The sequence below is a fragment of the Sapajus apella genome, unplaced genomic scaffold (assembly GCF_009761245.1).
Source record: "Sapajus apella isolate SASKATOON/1434 unplaced genomic scaffold, GSC_monkey_1.0 scaffold7, whole genome shotgun sequence".
In the NCBI taxonomy this organism is placed as follows: Eukaryota; Metazoa; Chordata; class Mammalia; order Primates; family Cebidae; genus Sapajus; species Sapajus apella.
In genome coordinates this window covers 35,180,645-35,198,103 of record NW_022436947.1, presented here as the reverse complement: position 1 = coordinate 35,198,103, position 17,459 = coordinate 35,180,645, and the positions used below count along the sequence as shown (strand labels likewise).

The following is a 17,459-nucleotide window of genomic DNA, read 5'->3' as shown; positions in this document are numbered from 1 at the left end:
TCCACACACGTTAGCATTTCCTACAAAGGGAACTCACAAGTGGGAGGGAATGACAATAAATTCCATTCATGTGTGATAGTTTTTTTTTTTTTTTGCCAAGAACAGATAACCTGTATAGATTAAACATCTATTATATATACATCAATATGAGTAAATAAATGTTTTTGTAAGTTTTGTGTCATTACAATATTCAACTCTGATTGTGCCTGTTCAATCTTTAATTGCAGCGACCTTGTCCTAACCTAAGATAAGGGTAGGACATTTTCCTGATTAACTTTGGAAAAAAGTTCACCCCTGAATTTTCTGGTGCCTATCTCAACCTTGAAAAGCATTCTCAAAGATGATTCTGTGGGCTGCGTGCGGTGGCTCATGCCTGGAATCTCAGCACTTCGGGAGGCTGAGGTGGACGAATCACATGAGTTTAGGAGTTCGAGACCAGCTTGGCCAACATGGTGAAACCCCATCTCTACTAAAAATACAAAAGTTAGCCAGGCATAGTGGTACACGCCTGTAATCCCAGCTACTTGGGAGGCTGAGGCTGGAGAATTGCTGGAACCCAGGAGACAGAAGTTGCAGTGAACCGAGATTGCACCATTGCACTCCAGCCTAGGCGACAGAGCAAACCTCCGCCTCAAAAAAAAAAAAGATTCTGTTACCAACGTTTGTAATGTGTTCCTTTGCCCCCCAACTTCCTTTCCAGAGACATTCTTTTTGCTGATTAACCTTACCCCTCCTTTTCTGCTTCCCTAAGAGAACACAAACAGCTGGCATTTCTCTATAGATGAACATTCCTCTGAAAATTAAACCAAAAAGGAACAGTCGGAGCAGATCCTTCAGGCTCCACTGTCTGTTTTATTGTTTAACAGCTGCTCCCTTGTTTCTCTGTAAAGCCAGGTACCACTGCTTGGGTGAGAAGTGCCTCCATCAGTCAAAAATGGAAGGAGATTTGTATGACCAAAGAAGGTGGTCAATCTGGGTTCCCCGGAGTTCTTGGGGAACCCAAGGAGATCCCTGAGCGAGTGTGGGGGACGATGGCTCTGGGTCCATGTGTGAGCTGAGCCAGGGTTCAGGTGGAGGCAGGTCTGCTTTCCTGTCGGGCACCCATGTAAGGTTGTGCTGGAATGGAAATGTTCGACAGCTACAAAGACATTTAAAAGCCGCTGTATACAGAATTGAAGCCCCTTCCAGGAGTTTGGAATGGAATTGTTGCCCCAACTCTAAAACAAGGGTAATATCCTTAACCAACACCCAACATCACAGTGAGAAGTCATTATAAAATGACCTTGCAAAGTGAGGGGTGGCCAGGAAAGTAGCATGTCAATGGCGACAGTGACGGCATGATGGTGAGCATGATGGAAGTGCTGGCGATGGCAATTCCATCTGACCACATCCTCCTGAACACCCGAGGCTGAGCTTGGCCATAATGACAGAGGGACTCTGGCTGGCAAACTGGGTCAGGCTTGCACCAACATGGAAGGCGTCAGGGTGACAGCCTGGCAGATCAGGAGCGACTGCTATCAAGTATTTGATCTTGCTTTAAAAATCAGCTCCCTCCCCTTCTTTTATGACTATGTCCTCTTAAAGCTTATTTGCTACCCATTGAGATTCACACTGTACACATAAAAGACATCAGATAATACCGTTATCTGCACTTCTCATGGAGTATTATTAATGTTTCCTTTTTATAAAAATTATGGCTACTTGATTCTTCTCTCATTTTTTAAACTCTAAATTTCTGAAAAGAGGGGTCTAGCTTCATTAATCTCTGCACCCCTGCCTGAGAGTACCTAACATGGAATCTTGCTTATGGTGTGAGCACTCAATAAATATTTTTGAATAAATGGTTCCCTGTCCCATTATTTGGAAACTGAGCTGCTGCCCGTCAAAAAACAGACATGCATGGATTTTAAATTACTTTTAATCCAAATGAGTTTTAATTCTATTTTCTATTTTTTCCTTTCTGTCCAGGACAACCAAACAGAAGCGCAAACAGGTGGCCCAGAAGAGTAGCTTTCCTGGTGTGGAGACACATGGACGGACAAACAACCTCTGCTATGCCAATTTCCCTTTTCATCCTGATGATAGAAGGGCGTGGAAAAAAATACCATGGGAAATGAACTAGCACGGTGCAGTGAGCGCCTAAGAGGTGCTAATAACACATCCACCCCGGTTTCCCTACTCCGCTCCAGGAATTGTCAACTAATATCCAAACCTAGGCAACCAGGAAGTCACCTGGCAGCTGATGCGTCACAGTTCCTGGTTATCTGTTTCCAGCTTACTCTTGCTCTGTAAAAACACACACTGTCTGATATAAGGTCTGGTGGTCCGCTATGAAGTCTGCTGCTGCTGACAATGATGATGACAGTGATGATGAGAATGATGACAGCAGTAAAGTCTGTTGAACAGTATGTGGCAGACACCGGGTTGGGCCTCTTATGTACATTATCTCATTTAAACTTTACTCCTGCCTTATGAAGTAGTACTATTATGACTTCCATTTAACGCATGATCAGACCACACGCCACAGACCCAGCAAGCTACAGTCACTTGACCAAGCACTCAGGGCTTCTATCGTCAAGGTGGTACTTACCTAGGAAGTACAGAGTTAGGTGGCCTGGATTTTGCAGGGGATGCAACTTTCGGTTCTGGCCCAGAGCTCCCTGAAGACCCTGGCAGAGAATCCTGTGCCGGCCCGGATTGGTTTGGAAGTATTTCCCTTGTGGAAATCAGGAGATGCTCTTTATCTTTAACTTCTTTTTCCCGGGACTTGGCTTTGTGTTCTGCCAGGAGGAGGTCAAATTGCTTTTTCCGGCCCGGGACTGCCCTCCGATGGCTTAGCGAATGTGTCTAAGGAGAAGAGAAATGAAAAGCACAGCCTCTTTGATCAGCACATAAACCTGCTTCCCCAGGCCCTCCATTTCAGAAATAGCAATTCATGGAAATTTAGAGGTGCTTGAAAAGTCAACTTCAAGGCAACAGCTCCTGTTCTGTGGCTAGGAAGAGGCAGAGACCACACGAACGCAACCATGCCCTACACTCCTGGTGTTAAGAAGTCAAAGCTTCCTCCAAAAAATGGCATAGGATGATGAGCTTCAGCGCAGAACCCATGAAAACCTCTCTGATGAAAGGCAACTGCGAGGGAATGCTAGAATTAATCCAGGTGCAGGTGGGAGGCTCGATTCGGCCCAGACAAACAGAGCCACCAAGCAGAGAGGGCCATCGCCTTGATCCCAAGAAGCACTAGCAGTTCAGTATGAAATACAGGGCTTTGGGCTACCCAATGGTGGCCACCTTGGGTCAGCTGTTCCCCAGGCCACCCCGGTGTGGCTGGATCAGGGGCGCGGCATATCATCCTCCCCTCCAGGGCTGCCTTTCAGGGCGCTGCCGCCGCCGCCGCCGCCGCCGCCGCCGCCGCCGCTGCTGCTCCTGCATACATTAAAACGTAGCAGGCTTTAGAACCGCCTGTGAGTGCCTATAAATACAATTTACTGTCTGGCCTCACAAGTAACAGGGGAAGCCTAGTTTTTTTTTTTTTTTTCCTTCTTAAAAAGCCAGCCAGCTTGAGGCAGGCACTCTGCTACCATGGACGAGAAGAAAGCATTTCCCTTACAAAGAACAGCTGGGGGTCATGTCGAGGTTCCACACCCTGCCGTGTGCAGAGAGTGGCATGCAAACATTTCGACAAAGGCCCCAGCGAGAGCAGGAAGTATTTTTTATGGAAAGAGAAATACCTTGCAGGTGAGGGATCTTGTGCAAGGTTTCTTTGTCTCGGGATCCAACACTCCACAGTGTTTATTTGGGTCAAATTCTCTCTCTGGTTTAAGAAACAAACAAAAAATATAAGAAAAAAGGAGACTAAATAGGATTTGGCATTAAGACTACATTTTTAAAAAAATGCACATTTGCACCAACAAGTGAGACATTGTCAGGCAATCTGTTTTTTGTTTTTTGTTTTCTCAACCGGCTGCTAAAATGCTTCCAGAACCGCTTGGTGGGGAAATGGTGCTCCCCTCTGAACCCAAAGTTCCCAAGTCTAGCTTCAGCAGGATGGCCGAACACAGCACAAGGCTCGGGGAAGAGGGCGGGAGCAGGCACCGAAGGGAAGGAGAGGAGCTGTGCCGCTCTTAACGCTTTATTTCACTTGCAATGGGTCCACAGATCCTTGGCATTTGGGCAAAGCTGGCTGCAGACCAGGGAGAGCCACCTGCGACCCAATGGCCCCTTTCATGGGCTGCTCCAAGAGTGCAGAAACCCTGACTCTGGCTCCTGCCTTCTTGCTAGTTTTAGCCATTTAAGTGGGAGATTACTCCTTGACATGTCGGAATGACCTGGCTCTCTCACACTTGACAAAGCCCTCAGCGCAGGCTTTACACACAACCTTGCTGACCACAAACACCGTTTACCTGATGGAGGGGGACTCTGGCAGTATTACAGGCAGGGGCAGGGGAGGAGGCTGAACTTGAACGTGCAGAGAGGGCAGGGTCTGCTCATCTCAAAGCTGCTCCCCGTCCCCCCTGTCCTGGGCCTGATGCTTCATGTGGGAATAAAACACGGCAGGCTGCCCCTGTGAGATGAAGGATGTCTGTGCGGAGAGGCCAGGTTTCCCCAGCTCCTGCCTTTCCAGTTGACTGTGGACAGCTCGTGTGGCAGTTACATCTAAGGAGCCTGTTCTTTCTATGCTCATCTTGGGTCCTTCACCCCTGCCAGGATGACAATCATGCTGTAATGAGGGCCTCTGAGGTGATCTCTTTTTTTTATTTTTATTTTTTGAGACAGGGTCTCACTCTGTTGCCCAGGCTGAAGTCCAGCGGTGGGATCACAAGGCTCACTGCAGCCTTGACCTCCTGGGCTCAAGCCATCCTACTGCCTCAGCCTCCTGAGTAAGAGGTAGGCACCACCATGCCCGGCTAATTTTTTTTTTTTTGCAGATACAGCGTCTCACTACACTCTCCAGACTAGGGGATCTCTTAAGGATCCTTTCGCCTTTAAAATTTCACCTCTCAGATGGCCTGTGTCGTTTTTGGAAGGCACCAAGCAAACATGTAAGTCCGGCAGAGCAGGAAAGACACAGCCCTCTGGGCACGTGGGGCGTCTGGTAACAGTGGTGGTGGTGGTAGGGGTGTACAGAAATTGGTGGTACATCCTTAAGACCCTGGAATGGCTGCAAACTCAAAAAAGGTTACCTAACCAGAAAACTGTCTGAAATTGGTGGAGTAAACTCTGAGCTTACAATAAAGCTCAGATTATAACATAATAAATAAATGTATTCTATTTTCAAAAGCTTTGAGGGTCATAGGAAGGTTGCAGTGGTGGTGCCTATGGCATGCACAAGAAAACCACTCTACACCCAAGCAGATTCCCTGGCTGGTTACCAGAGTGCCTCTCTGCTTTTTTTTGTTTTTGTCTGCCTTTTCTCTCTCTCTGTTTTTAAAAAAAAATTTTTTTTTTTTTAAGCTTCACTTAGGAAAAAAAAAATGCTAGGCCTGGAGATGCTGGTCTGCTCGGAGCCCTCTCTGACCAGGCTGCCTGGTGTGGTGTTTCCTCCTGGGTCCGCCAGAGTCAGGCCTGTGCCTGGTCCCACACCAGCGCCTCATGTCGACCTGAAGCTGAGCAGGCTGTTGGCTGTGGGGAGGAGCCGGCTGCCAAATGTGAAAGTGAGGCAGAAACAAGCAAAAGACCCAGTAAGACAGGACAACCCACAAAATGCAAAAACCACACGTGGCAAAAAAAAATCCCCAAACAACTTCAGATGGGGTCGCAGGCTGGAAGCCAAGGCCGTGCTTCTGCTACAGCGAGGACCCCTCGGCCTCCGGCCACTGTGCCCACGCCTACCGGTTTTCCGGGGATGGTGCCACCTCCTCTGAGGAGTGAAGCCGAGCTTTCCATTCAGGAAGAGCCAGGCGCTGGGGACTCCAGCTTGAACCGTGAGGCCCATGGTGCTAGAGTGCCAGGCTCTACCTTCCTCTCTTGACAGTGGGTGGGCAGTGCAGGCAGAGATGTACAAGGCATGATACCTGCTTTATTTGAATGCTTTGGGACTGAGGGACTTTTCAGACATAATTTTTAAGAGAGTTACAGATGAAAGACAGAAAAACCAGAAATACACTCAAATATAGAAGTAGATAATAAAATTACCCACAATTCCTTGGGTGCTTAAAAATCAAGCTTAACCTGAGGACCATTTCTCTGTCATAGTGTGGCTGTCACTGTATTTTACTTTCTCTGGCCACCATTAGGGAGTGCCCCTGATGTGTGAAGAAGTTATGACGATTATAGCTTTTCCTGGTCTTTCAGAAAAAGTAAAAACTGCCACGTTTAGTTCTACAGCAGATCCAAGGCAAACATTACCCACATGGGGGCCTCCAGCAGAGCCACTGTCATCTCAGAGAACGGCCCCAAGTGCCTCTCCTGGCACCCCAAGTGTCTGCTCAGACAACCAAGCAGTAGACCCAAAAGAGGCCGCTCCAAAACCCCATGGGCACTGCCAGCCCTAGCGTTCCTGTTTGGGAATTCCAACCTGAGTATGGGGGACAGACAGTTGTAAACCCAACTGCAGAATCAACCTGGAAACTCCCAAAAGCCAAAGGACAGAGGCTGTGTGTCCCTGTGCAGCACAGCGCTGGCGGGGCTGCCCCTCGCACGCCTTGAGCCTCCATGAGATGCCTGTGTGTGTGTGTTGTCCAGCTTCTTAGCAGTGAAGCGTCTATGGAAGCCAGCACTGGTTCAAGTCGTCAGCATGATGCGGATACACAGAACCACCTGCTCAGAAGACCCTCGGAATCGACAGACTGGGTTGGTGCAGGGCATCCTGCCACCTGGGTTGCTAGGGTTACTCCCATTAAGCACTGAACTAAGTCAGGGACTTCATTTGCCCAGGGAAGAAGAGACCTGGTTTTCCCTTGCATTTTTAGGTGGGGTTCCTGTTTGCAGGTGAACTCCACATCCCCCTTAAAAGTAAAACAGACCTGCTTAATGACAAGAACACATCACTCCTTGGTTATGGATGCAACTCCCTTTCAGTCTAATCATGAGTCAGACCCTGACGACACTGACACATACCTGAAAGTCTCCTGTAAGGCTTGTTGCTGTTTTTGGTGCCATTTTGGTGTTTCTTGTCTATGGTGGTTGGCAGAATTCCTTTGCCATTTAAGATCTTCTCTGGTGAAGGTGGCACTGACTTGGACATCAGGACCGGCTTAATTAAAGGAGGGGTGGAGACAGCGGAGGACGAGGTGGAGGAGGCGGAAACTGCAGTAGTGGCTGTAGAGTTCATTTTGACATTGGCACCATCTGCCTTCACTAGGTTAGGAATTTTCTCCAAACTGACTACAGGAACCGGAACGCTGAAAAATAAATGAACAAACACACACAATTGCCTTCTTTGATACATTTAGTCTGCTGAGGGGCCATACCCGCTTATCATTATCAGAACATGTCCTTATCACTTATTTATACCCCTCCTATAAGCAAGCAGCATGTGTCCAGTTTTGATGGGAGAGAGCTCTGTGCCCTGGAAAGGATCAACAGGGGGTACGAGGCTGGCACGGCGCCAGGGGTGGCATCAGGGCTGACTGATTACCTTCCATGCTGGGCTGTCCCATAGATCCTGCAGCTCCCCCCTTCCTGGGCCCTAGAGGTTGACGGTCTCTGACACAGCACCTTGGGCAGAACAAGGCGCCCGCTGGGAAGCTCAGGAAGAGATGCCGTTTGTCCCCTGAAGACAGTGTGCCACTGCTGAATCACGCCCCCTCCCCCCGCCGCTCAGCTAGTCCCCAGCCCGGCCCGGATCGGGCCTGACATCTGCTTAGCTCCGGAGTGCTGACAGGATCACACCACAAGGAGGCATGGCTGGAGGCCAGCGTGCTGCACGGCGTGCTGTCGGACGGCTTCTGGATCACTCTCACATCCTGGGGATGGGCTCAAATTGAGTGAGCCGCCATGTAGCATTATCCAATATTCCATTTTAGGCAGCGAGTTATGTAAATAGGCAATTCTCAAGGCTGGCAGGTGAGAGGATGAATTTTAAGAAGGCAGAGCACAAAGGTGTGCTTGACTCTTCAGAATCTGTCACCTTAGCCCCCTTCCCTGCTATTTCTCCTGTATGGGATGTGCATTTGATTTCTCTGCCTCTTTAATGCAGAAGGACCTGTGTCTGGGGGGCTGTGGAGAACTCTGTCTCAGAGTCTTAAAAGATGAGATGAATAAGCTTTGCTTTGGTCCCAGAGCTAGATTCCCTTTCCTCCTGGCAGGAGGGGAGAATGCTAACATGGGCTCCCCAGTCATCTCTGAGCTGAGAGTGAAGCCTACTTAGCTATTTGAATGCCAAATGATCTAGAATATGGCTTTTACATTCCTGCAGACAATGTAGGGCAGGGAAGAGGGGCTGTTTTTGGCAGGCGAAGAATCTTATCTGTCCACATGGTGGGCTGGCTCTCCTTTCTCTAAGATTCATTCACAGATTATTTCTTTGATCAACTTGTTCATGAAATTATTTTAGCCCCATCCCAGCCCCTGCCCCTTTTATGTCTTTGAAACAGGATCACAGCTGTTTGTTACAGATCTTTGCCAGTGAGAAGGGTGCAGAGTAGTGGCACAGACTGTGGCTGGACATTATGGACTTCTCCCTTGGACCACGTACCTTTTCGGGCTGGGGAAAGGTGATGTGGGGCTTCAAGTCCCACGTGAGGGGACACTAGAATGACAGTTTTTGGTAACACCCTGTGCCACTGCCAATTCCGTCCTTGATCAGAGTGTCTCCGTCTCTGACACAGAGCTGAACTGCGTTCCTTTCTATTTAATGGCAATTCTCAAAGCACTCCCCTATCACTGAAGAATGGCACAAGAAGCCCTTTGAGAATGGGTGCACCAAGACGCTACACAGAGATTACCTGGTGAAATTAGTGCTGCATTCCTGATTTTTTTCCAAGTGATAAGAGATGCAAAACAATGTGATACAGAATTCTTCTAGGCTTACTCCTTGGCACATTTAAAAAGTCGCAAGTGACAGAAATCAGGGTTCTGAAGAGAGATTTATATACCCATGTTCATAGCAGCTTTATTCACAGTAGCCAGAGGTGGAAGCAGCCCAAGTGTCCATCAGCAGATGAATGAAGAAGCAAAACGTGGCATATTCAGCTTTAAAAAGGAAGGAAATGCTGACATGGGCAGGCGCCTTGAGGATATTATGTTAAGTGAAATAAGCCAGTTACAAAAGACAAATACTGTACAATTCCACTTATATGAGGTACCTGGAGTAGTCAAGTTCATAGAGACAGAAAGTAGAACAGTGGTTGCCAGGGAATGGGGGGCAGGGAGAATGGGCAGGTTTTTTTAATGCCCATTGAACAACTGTATAGAGTTTCAGTTTTGCAAGAAGGAAAAAAAAGTTCTGGAGACTGGTTGCACGACAGTGGGAATGTAGTCAATACTATCGAAATGTACATTAAAAATGATTAAGGTGGTAAATTTTATGTTAGGTGTATTTTACCGCACTTAAAATTTTTTTACATATACAAACTAAAAAAAAGGAAATTACAAAACTCTTACAACCTATTATATTTCAATAAACCTGACCTTAAAAATACAGATCAGGAGCCGGGTGCGGTGGCTCAAGCCTGTAATCCCAGCACTTTGGGAGGCCGAGGTGGGTGGATCACGAGGTCAGGAGTTCAAGACCAGCCTGGCCAACATAGTGAAACCCTGTCTCTACTAAAACTACAAAAATTAGCTGGGCATGGTGGCATTCCTGTAATCCCAGCTACTCGGGACACTGAGGTAGGAGAACTGCTTGAACCAGAACCTAGGAAGCAGAGATTGCAGTGAGCCGAGATTGTGCCACTGTACTCCAGCCTGGGTGACAGAGCGGGACTCCGTCTCCAAAAAAAAAAAAAAAAAAATTATCAGTGGCCTGGTGTAGTGGCTCATGCCTGTAATCCTAGCACTTTGGAGTCTGAGGCAGGAGGATTGCTTGAGCCTGGGGGTTTGAGACCAGCCTGGGCAACATAGTGAGGCCAGTCTCTACAAAATAAACATCAAAATTAGCCAGGCATGGTGGTATATGCCTGTAGTCCCAGTTACTTGGGAGGCTGCAAGTGAATCACTTGAGCTCAAGAGTTTGAGGTTACAGTAAGCTATGATCACACTATTGCAAGGCAGCCTGGACAACAGAGCAAGACTGTGTCTCAACTCACCCCACTGGCCCTGCCGGCACCCCCCAAACCCAAACTTATTGGCCAGGTATGGTGGCTCATGCCTGTAGTCCCAGCATGTTGGGGGCCAGGGTGACAGGACTGCTTGAGGCCAGGTTTTATTTTTGAGAGAGAGTCTCTGTTGCTCAAGCTGGAGTGCAGTGGCACAACCTTGGCTCACTGAAACCTCTGCCTCCTGGATTCAAGTGATTTTCTTGCCTCAGCCTCCCAAGTAGCTGGGATTATAGGTGTGCACCACTACATTTGGCTAATTTTTGTATTTTTAGTAGAGATGGGGTTTCACCATGTTGACCAGGCTGGTCTCGAACCCCTGACCTCAAGTGATCCTCCTGCCTCAGCCTCCCAAAGTGGTGGGATTATGATCCTCCCACCTCAGCCTCCCAAAGTGGCAGGATTACAGGTATGAGCCACCACGTTCAGCCGTTTTTTTTTTTTTTTTTTTTTTCTGACATGGAGTCTTGCTCTTGTTGCCCAGGTTGAAGTATGCAATGGCACAATCTCAGTTCACTGCAACCTCTGCCTCCTGGGTTCAAGCAATTCTCCTGCCTCAGACTCCCGAGTGGCTGGAATTACAGGCATGTGCCATCACACCTGGCTAATTTTTGTACTTTTAGTAGAGATAGTGTTTCACCATGTTGGCCAGGCTGGTCTCGAACTCCTGACCTCAGGTGATCCACCTGCCTCAGCCTCCCAAACTGCTGGGATTACAGGCATAAGCCACTGCTCCTGGCTAGGCCAGGTATTTGAGACCAGCCTGGACAACATATTGAGACCATGCCTCTACAAAAAGCTGGGCATGGTGGTACACACACATAGTCCCAGCTACATGAGAGCCTGATGGGAGGAGTGTCGCTTGAGCCCAGGAATTTGAGGCTGCAGCAAGCTAGGATTGTGCCACTGTATTCCAGCCCGGGTAACAGAGTGAGACCCTAGCTCGGGGGAAAAAAAAAATATGAATCTGTTCTGTTCAAAAACCTTTTATTGACTTAATTTCTCACCCTTGTTCTGATCTGTTGACTTCCATTTATTTAGGGAAAAAAATTAAACTTCAAGTGTTGATATGAACACATGGACAGCTAGCAAGGTGAGAAGGTGCTCTAGGGCCTAGGCAGCCTTCTCTGATGTATTAATATTTCTTTGTGAAGCCAAATTAGTTCAGGAAAGGAAATTAGAACTTAAAGTTCCAGATCTAGTTCTCATTGCATGAGCTGGTACGAGTTAACATAATGCCTCTAGTTTCTGTGAAAAATGCCCTATGTAGATGTTAGGCCCTCAGGCCTTCAGCAGACAAAGATATGATGTCTGGGATAGAATAATCCAGGCAATTGTACAGATAGAAATATATTTAAAAAAACAAGCCAAGCAGCCCTCAAATGCTCACAGCACAGTCTGCGTTTCTCCTCTAAAGTCAATGTCCAGCTCCGAATGTGCTCCTTAAGGCAGCTACGTGAGCACAGGTGCACCAGGTCCCAGCATGTAGAACCATGTCAGTCATCTCCCTGGTGACACTCCTTCCCAACTGTGTGTAACTGAGTTTGGGTCAGGCCAGCTAATGTCTGTGACTGTCTCCTAATTTGGAATTTTTTCCACTATGTAATGAGTATGGCCCATTCATACTCTACTGTCAATGCTTCCAGAACTAAGCTGGATGTGAAATTGGAGCCCATTGGAAACAGGAAAGACAGCCTGACGTGCAGTCCTCTGGAATGAAGAATAAGAAGTGTTGGGGAAAAAAGTCCGATCAAGAATGTTTCAAAGGTTTCAAACACCAGGTGAGTTGGTAAGGAGCTGGGCCACCGAGTAAACACCTCTGATGTTAGGTAAAAGGATGACAACTGGCAGGAGGAGAGAAGGGAGACTGAGCCCTTTTGAGTGCATTCTAAGGGTGTTCATTAGCGAGTGGACAAGGGCTTAGAAGAGTGAGGGAGGAGAGCCTGGAGCTGCCTCTGATACTTTCTTCTTTGGTGTCCCTTCTCTCCCTCAAAAGCTTTCGGCTTTCTCTGGAAGGGAACCTGCCTTGGCCTGCACTGAGAAGATACAGAAGTAGGCAGCTGAGTGACAGTGGCAAAAGCATTTGACCTTGCCATCCTCTTCCCCAGTGTACATGCTAGCCATTGGGCCAGACTTTCTTCACTACAGCTGGCAATAGCCCTGAGATCCTGAACTGAGAGAGCAAAGGAGGACACTGTTACAGGACAGTGCCACAGAATCTGGAAAGCCAATCCCAGAGATGATTCTTTTTAACCAAACAGATCTTGCTGACATAAGAGCCTATGTAGAGCCCCGCCCCCCACCTCCTGTACACACAGATCACACATATGCCTATGCTCCAGCGAGGGGGACAGTGCAGTCACAGGGAAGCCAGCATCTCAGAATTGTCTTCTGCTTCCGCTCACTGTCCCCGCATGCATTCCTCTCACTTCCTCTGCTGTCACCTTCCCTGGCCAGCAAAGTGTCCCAGCCTTGGGCACACCCCTTCCAGATGGCCATGGGCCCTGAATGACAGGTTTGGCTTTTTTCCATTTGGAAAGAAGCCAAGAGGTTCTGACTGCTGCTTTCACAGTATGGGCATCTCCCATCTTCTTTGCGTCTAATCACAGTAACGCAAACACCTCCCTGTGCAGGTGGTGGGACCTGGGAGGGGGTGGTGAGTTGGCAACAGCCTGATGGCTGACTCAGCAATTTATTATGCTGTTTGCTTAGGTGACAAACAAGCCTGGCAGTTACCCCCGAGCTTAGCTAAAGCCCTTCAAAGTTCCTTTCCCTTCAGTCTAAAGGATGCATGTGCACACTTCCCAAAGTCACACAATTAGCTGCATTTATCAACTCACGTTGTCCTTTCTTTGTGGAGCAGTGTTTGAAAGGGAAAGATGAGTCCCCACGCTTCCCCTGCTGCTTTCATAATGCCTGTTTTGTTCGCTTGGGATGAACTCTTTCAGGGAGCTCAGGGCTGCAGCCTGTTCCCCTGCTGTGTCTAATATGCTGGGAGTAGTTATCTCCTCATCATCTCTGCACCTCTGTCTCGGTCCTGGGAAAGGAACCCAATGCTGAGAACATCCTCCCTCACCCCTCTTGCTACGTGGGGGCGGTGTCTACCTCTGTTTCTTTTGTGCTGCTTTAGTTGCCCACGTCTTCTTCCTGTGTGCTTGGCCTGTCTGAATTTATCTTTCTAGACCAAGGTGGGTCCTCTGGCTTTAAGAAACATGGTTCTCTTGGCATCAGGTAGATTCCCCTCCCTGCCCAGTGATGTCTGCAAAAGAACAGAGGTGGAGACTCATGACGGAGCCATTGCAAGAGCCACCAACGCCGCAGGCCCAGCTGCCCTCCTGCCAGCTACGCTTTCCTGGTGATCATGATCTATTCTTTTATTATCAACAGATACGCCTTAAGAGAGTGGTTCAGAATGTCTTTAGGTCTGCAGAAATTATTGCCAGCCCTTCTTCACTTACCAGAGCAGGGTAAAGATGAATTTGACAGGCAGGAGCCTGAAGACATATGGTATTTGTGCTGTGGGTTTTGTGTCTGATGAGAGTTCTCAGCTGTCTGATTTCCTCCACCAATTCCTCCCACAAAAGCCTATGTGCTTATGCTGCTGGCCTGGCAGAATTTTGAGAGCCTCTGACTCACTGGCAGAGCCTTAGAAGGGCCATGTTACCCAGCCTCTTGGCTTCCAAGCAGTGATAGCATTAAGTCATCCCAAATAAAAAGGAATGTACCCTCTTTTAAAATGCCCTTGGAGAAGGAATTCAATTTGGCTCTCTTGGATGTATTTTGGCGGCTACTATGAGGAAATTATTTATATCCAATCTAAATTCTTTAAGTAGAAGAAATACTTGGGGAGGTTCTAGAAGGCTGAGAGGCAGGCAGTCACTAAGAATCAGGGTAAATAACAGAGACACAAAGTCCTACCATGGCATGACAGATACAGTTGGTACTGCATACATCCTGACAAGTGAATAAATGATATTTTTGCGTGTGTGTCTGGAAAAATATTGGGAAAACTTTCAGAAGCCTGTCTGTGAACTCCTTCAGCAAACAGAAAACAGGCTTTCAACCACAGAGCATGGTAAATAAGACTATCTGCCGGCCGGGCGTGGCGGCTCACGCCTGTAATCCAAGCACTTTGGAGACCAAGGTGGGTGGATCACCTGAGGTCGGGAGTTCAAGACCAGACTGACCAATACGGTGAAACCCCATCTTACTTTAAAAAAAAAAAGAGTATCTGCCAGATAAATCTAATACTATTCTGTGGCTGAGTGTCAGGCCTGGTGGTTAGAGAGGACGCATCGTGTCAAATCTCTCCTGGCCTTTGTACAGTTTTGGGTTCTCTCCCACATAACACACCTTCGGTAAACTGGGGAAATGTGGTCAGAACACACAGCTATCGGGACAGTGGTCCTGGCAGCAGAGGCAAAAGAAAGATGGGTTAGCAGGGCTCAATTCTAGCCTAGAGTGGTGCCACGCAGAGCTCGACAGGGCCCCACCGTCACCACGGTCAGATTGTCATCAGTGACTTTGACGATGGGCCAAGACTTTCTTCCTCAAATTGGGTTAAGAGATGGTTAGCTGCTGAGAAGAATGATGTGGGATTTCCTCCTGAGTCAGTTAGGTGGGAGGAAAAAATGAACAAGCTGACTTGGAAGAACTGTAAAAATGGCCAGGAGCAAATCAAATAAAATCAGGGAGAACAAGTATGACTGAATTGAAGGTCTGTGCCTTGTCAATATTCTGGCAAATTCATAGAGTGTGGAGTGTTTCAAGATAGTTTAGGACAAGGCTTAGGAATACAGTCTTTCAAATCAGACCAACCTAGACTCAAATCCTGACTTTTCTGTTGCTGGATGCATTACGGTATCACAGCCTTCTGGCTACCAGGTTTCAGGGCCTCAGTGAGCCCATCAGCATTCGGTAACAATGAGAAAGGGGATAGCTGGCCTGGTAAGGAGGGAGCGCTGGTTATCGTCCTGCCTTGGTGAGGTGGCCTCACACAGTGCAAAGCCCACACAAGCATATGGGGCTGCCCGGCCTAACTTATCTCAGGTCTTCATGCCTCAGTTTCATTATCAGGCAAATGAAGATGACAAGAGATACTTGAAGTGATTAAATGAGATAACAGCTACCAAGTGCTTAACATTGTGGCAGGCACATAGCAGACTCTCAATCAAGTGTAACTAAACAAAAAAGGGACGGGATCCCAGCATCTGCTCTCATCCCCCGATACTTGTAGGGTATTACATGTGGGGTGTAAATCATGGTCACCATCAGAAGCCTTCTGTCTCCTTAGTCCCTTCTGGTCCCATAATAGAAGGAGGGGCAGACAGGGTGGAGGCAGCAGCACCAGCAGAGGGTGGGGGCAGCAGCCTTCCACATTCATGCAGAGTAGAGGACCCCTTCTGGGTGGCGCAGTGAAGAGGAAAAGCAGAATGAGGTGGGGCCAGACTGAATGACCCTCTTCCAGGACCTGTCAGCCCTACTTCGCAATCCCACCTAGTTCTCCATCCCTCGTATTCTAGGCACTGCTTAAGCCTGGACTAGTGGTTAAAGGTCCCATCTGGAGAGGACGTTCTGAGAGAAGAGTAAGGAGGAACCCCAGCCTCTTCACATACAAACATGTGGTCTCGTGCAATCCTGAAGCATGTTAGGCAGTGGAGCTCTCCGCTGGTGCTAAGATGTCTTCCAGAGAAAGATATCTTAGCACCAGCAGAGCCCTCCTCCGGCTGCTCCAGTTTTCTGGAAGCAGGAGGCCCTAGCACAGGTCTCTCTGCTCGTCTGTTAGTCTCTCTTGTACTTCTGTTATCCATGGCTTCCCAGGGCATGGAGCTCAGAAGGTGGTCTCCAAACCTGCTGGGTGAATAAGGGATACTAAGTGTCCTGACATTCCTGGGGAGTCCTAGTGCCCTAGAACTGTGAAAAAATCTGCAAGCCAGAGAACAGGAGAAGTTAAAAAAGGAAAAATCGAGCCCTCATGCAGTGGGGCATACGATGCCGCACAGGCTGCCTTTGGGACCAGCTGTGTCTGCAGCAGTGTGGCCTCAGGCAGGGAGTCCAGGAGGGTTTTAAGGACAACCCTAGACCAAATCAACTGCACCTGCTAAGTGCCTTTCCTCCGCACATGAGAACAAAGAGTCACACAATTCCAATGAAGGGCCACTGAAATTCACATCAATGCGGAAATGGTATCAGAGCTTTGGAGGGCGGGAATTGAGAGGGCAGATATTAGGAGGCAAGTGGATTCTGCAGGGAGCGCTGGTGCAGGGTGAGGCAGAGCCCACGCACCCGTTGCCAGCACTGGCCCAGAACAGGCTCTGCTCGGCAGCAGCAAGTGGAGGCGCTCCCCTCTGCAGCCACCAGAGGTCATTGGTTCCTGCTGTTCGAAATGCAAGTTGCTCTGTCTGCAACGCCTTCCAGCCAGTACAGTTCAGACTGTTACTGTTTCCCAACAGTGCTGGAGGCAATACTGACCCCAGGGAAGACAGGGCAACTCCTTACAGAACACCCTCCATTCCCCTGCCAGGAAGGCTGGGAGCTGGCACCCTGAGCAGAGACCCTGGGCTCCCATCCTCAGCCTTTGGCCTTCAAGAAGCTTTTTCTGAGCACACTGAGAGATGAGGAAATGGCAAAGCATCCCAGGCTACTGATCAGTGCTCTGGCTTCTGGCCAGGTACCCTGACACCTGCTGCTCCCAGTTTCCTGCCAGAAGAAAAGCCCCTGGGAACACCTTCCCTCTCCCGGGCATCACTCACTCACTCTGCTTTTTCCTTTTTGGTATTAGAATCCAGTCCTGGGCAGGCATCCTTGCACCTGAACCACCTCCATCCAGAAAACAAAGCACATTTTCTTTTTACACATTTAAAAATTTATTCTGAATGGCATTTTTGCCATATTAAAAAAAAAGAGTTTACTCTTCACACTGACCTACAGCAAACTCAGGATAGCTCTGTCCCAAATTAAATAGACTTTCTTTTTTAAACTCTATGTTAGCAACATCAGGCTGGGCGCAGTGGCTCACACCTGTAATCCCAGCACTTTGGGAGGCTGAGGTAGGTGGATTACTTGAGGTCAGGAGTTTGAGACGAGCCTGACCAACATGGCAAAACCCTGTCTCTACGAAAAATACAAAAACTAGCTGGGCATGGTGATGTACACCTGTAATCCCAGTTACTAGGGAGGCTGAGGCAGGAGGATTTCTTGAACCCACAGGATGGAGGCTGCAGTGAGTGGAGATCGTGCCACTGCACTCCAGTCTAGAAG

At 48.3% G+C, this 17,459-nt stretch overlaps 1 protein-coding gene across 13 annotated transcripts in view; it reads right to left on the bottom strand.

Moving 5' to 3' along the window:
• The window catches only part of ATXN7L1 (ataxin 7 like 1), a 268,063-nt gene that overhangs the window by 30,609 nt on the left and 219,995 nt on the right, over nt 1-17,459 (bottom strand). For all 13 annotated transcript variants that reach the window (XR_004268347.1, XR_004268346.1, XR_004268349.1 and 10 more), the window contains 3 exons: nt 7,060-7,343; nt 3,732-3,814; nt 2,591-2,847 (listed from right to left, as the gene is read on the bottom strand). Coding sequence is in view for 7 of the 13 variants with exons in the window: in XM_032276327.1 (XP_032132218.1) it covers nt 2,591-2,847; nt 3,732-3,814; nt 7,060-7,343 (624 nt within the window). In the remaining 6 variants the exon portion in view is untranslated. The remainder of the gene's footprint in view (nt 1-2,590; nt 2,848-3,731; nt 3,815-7,059; nt 7,344-17,459) is intronic.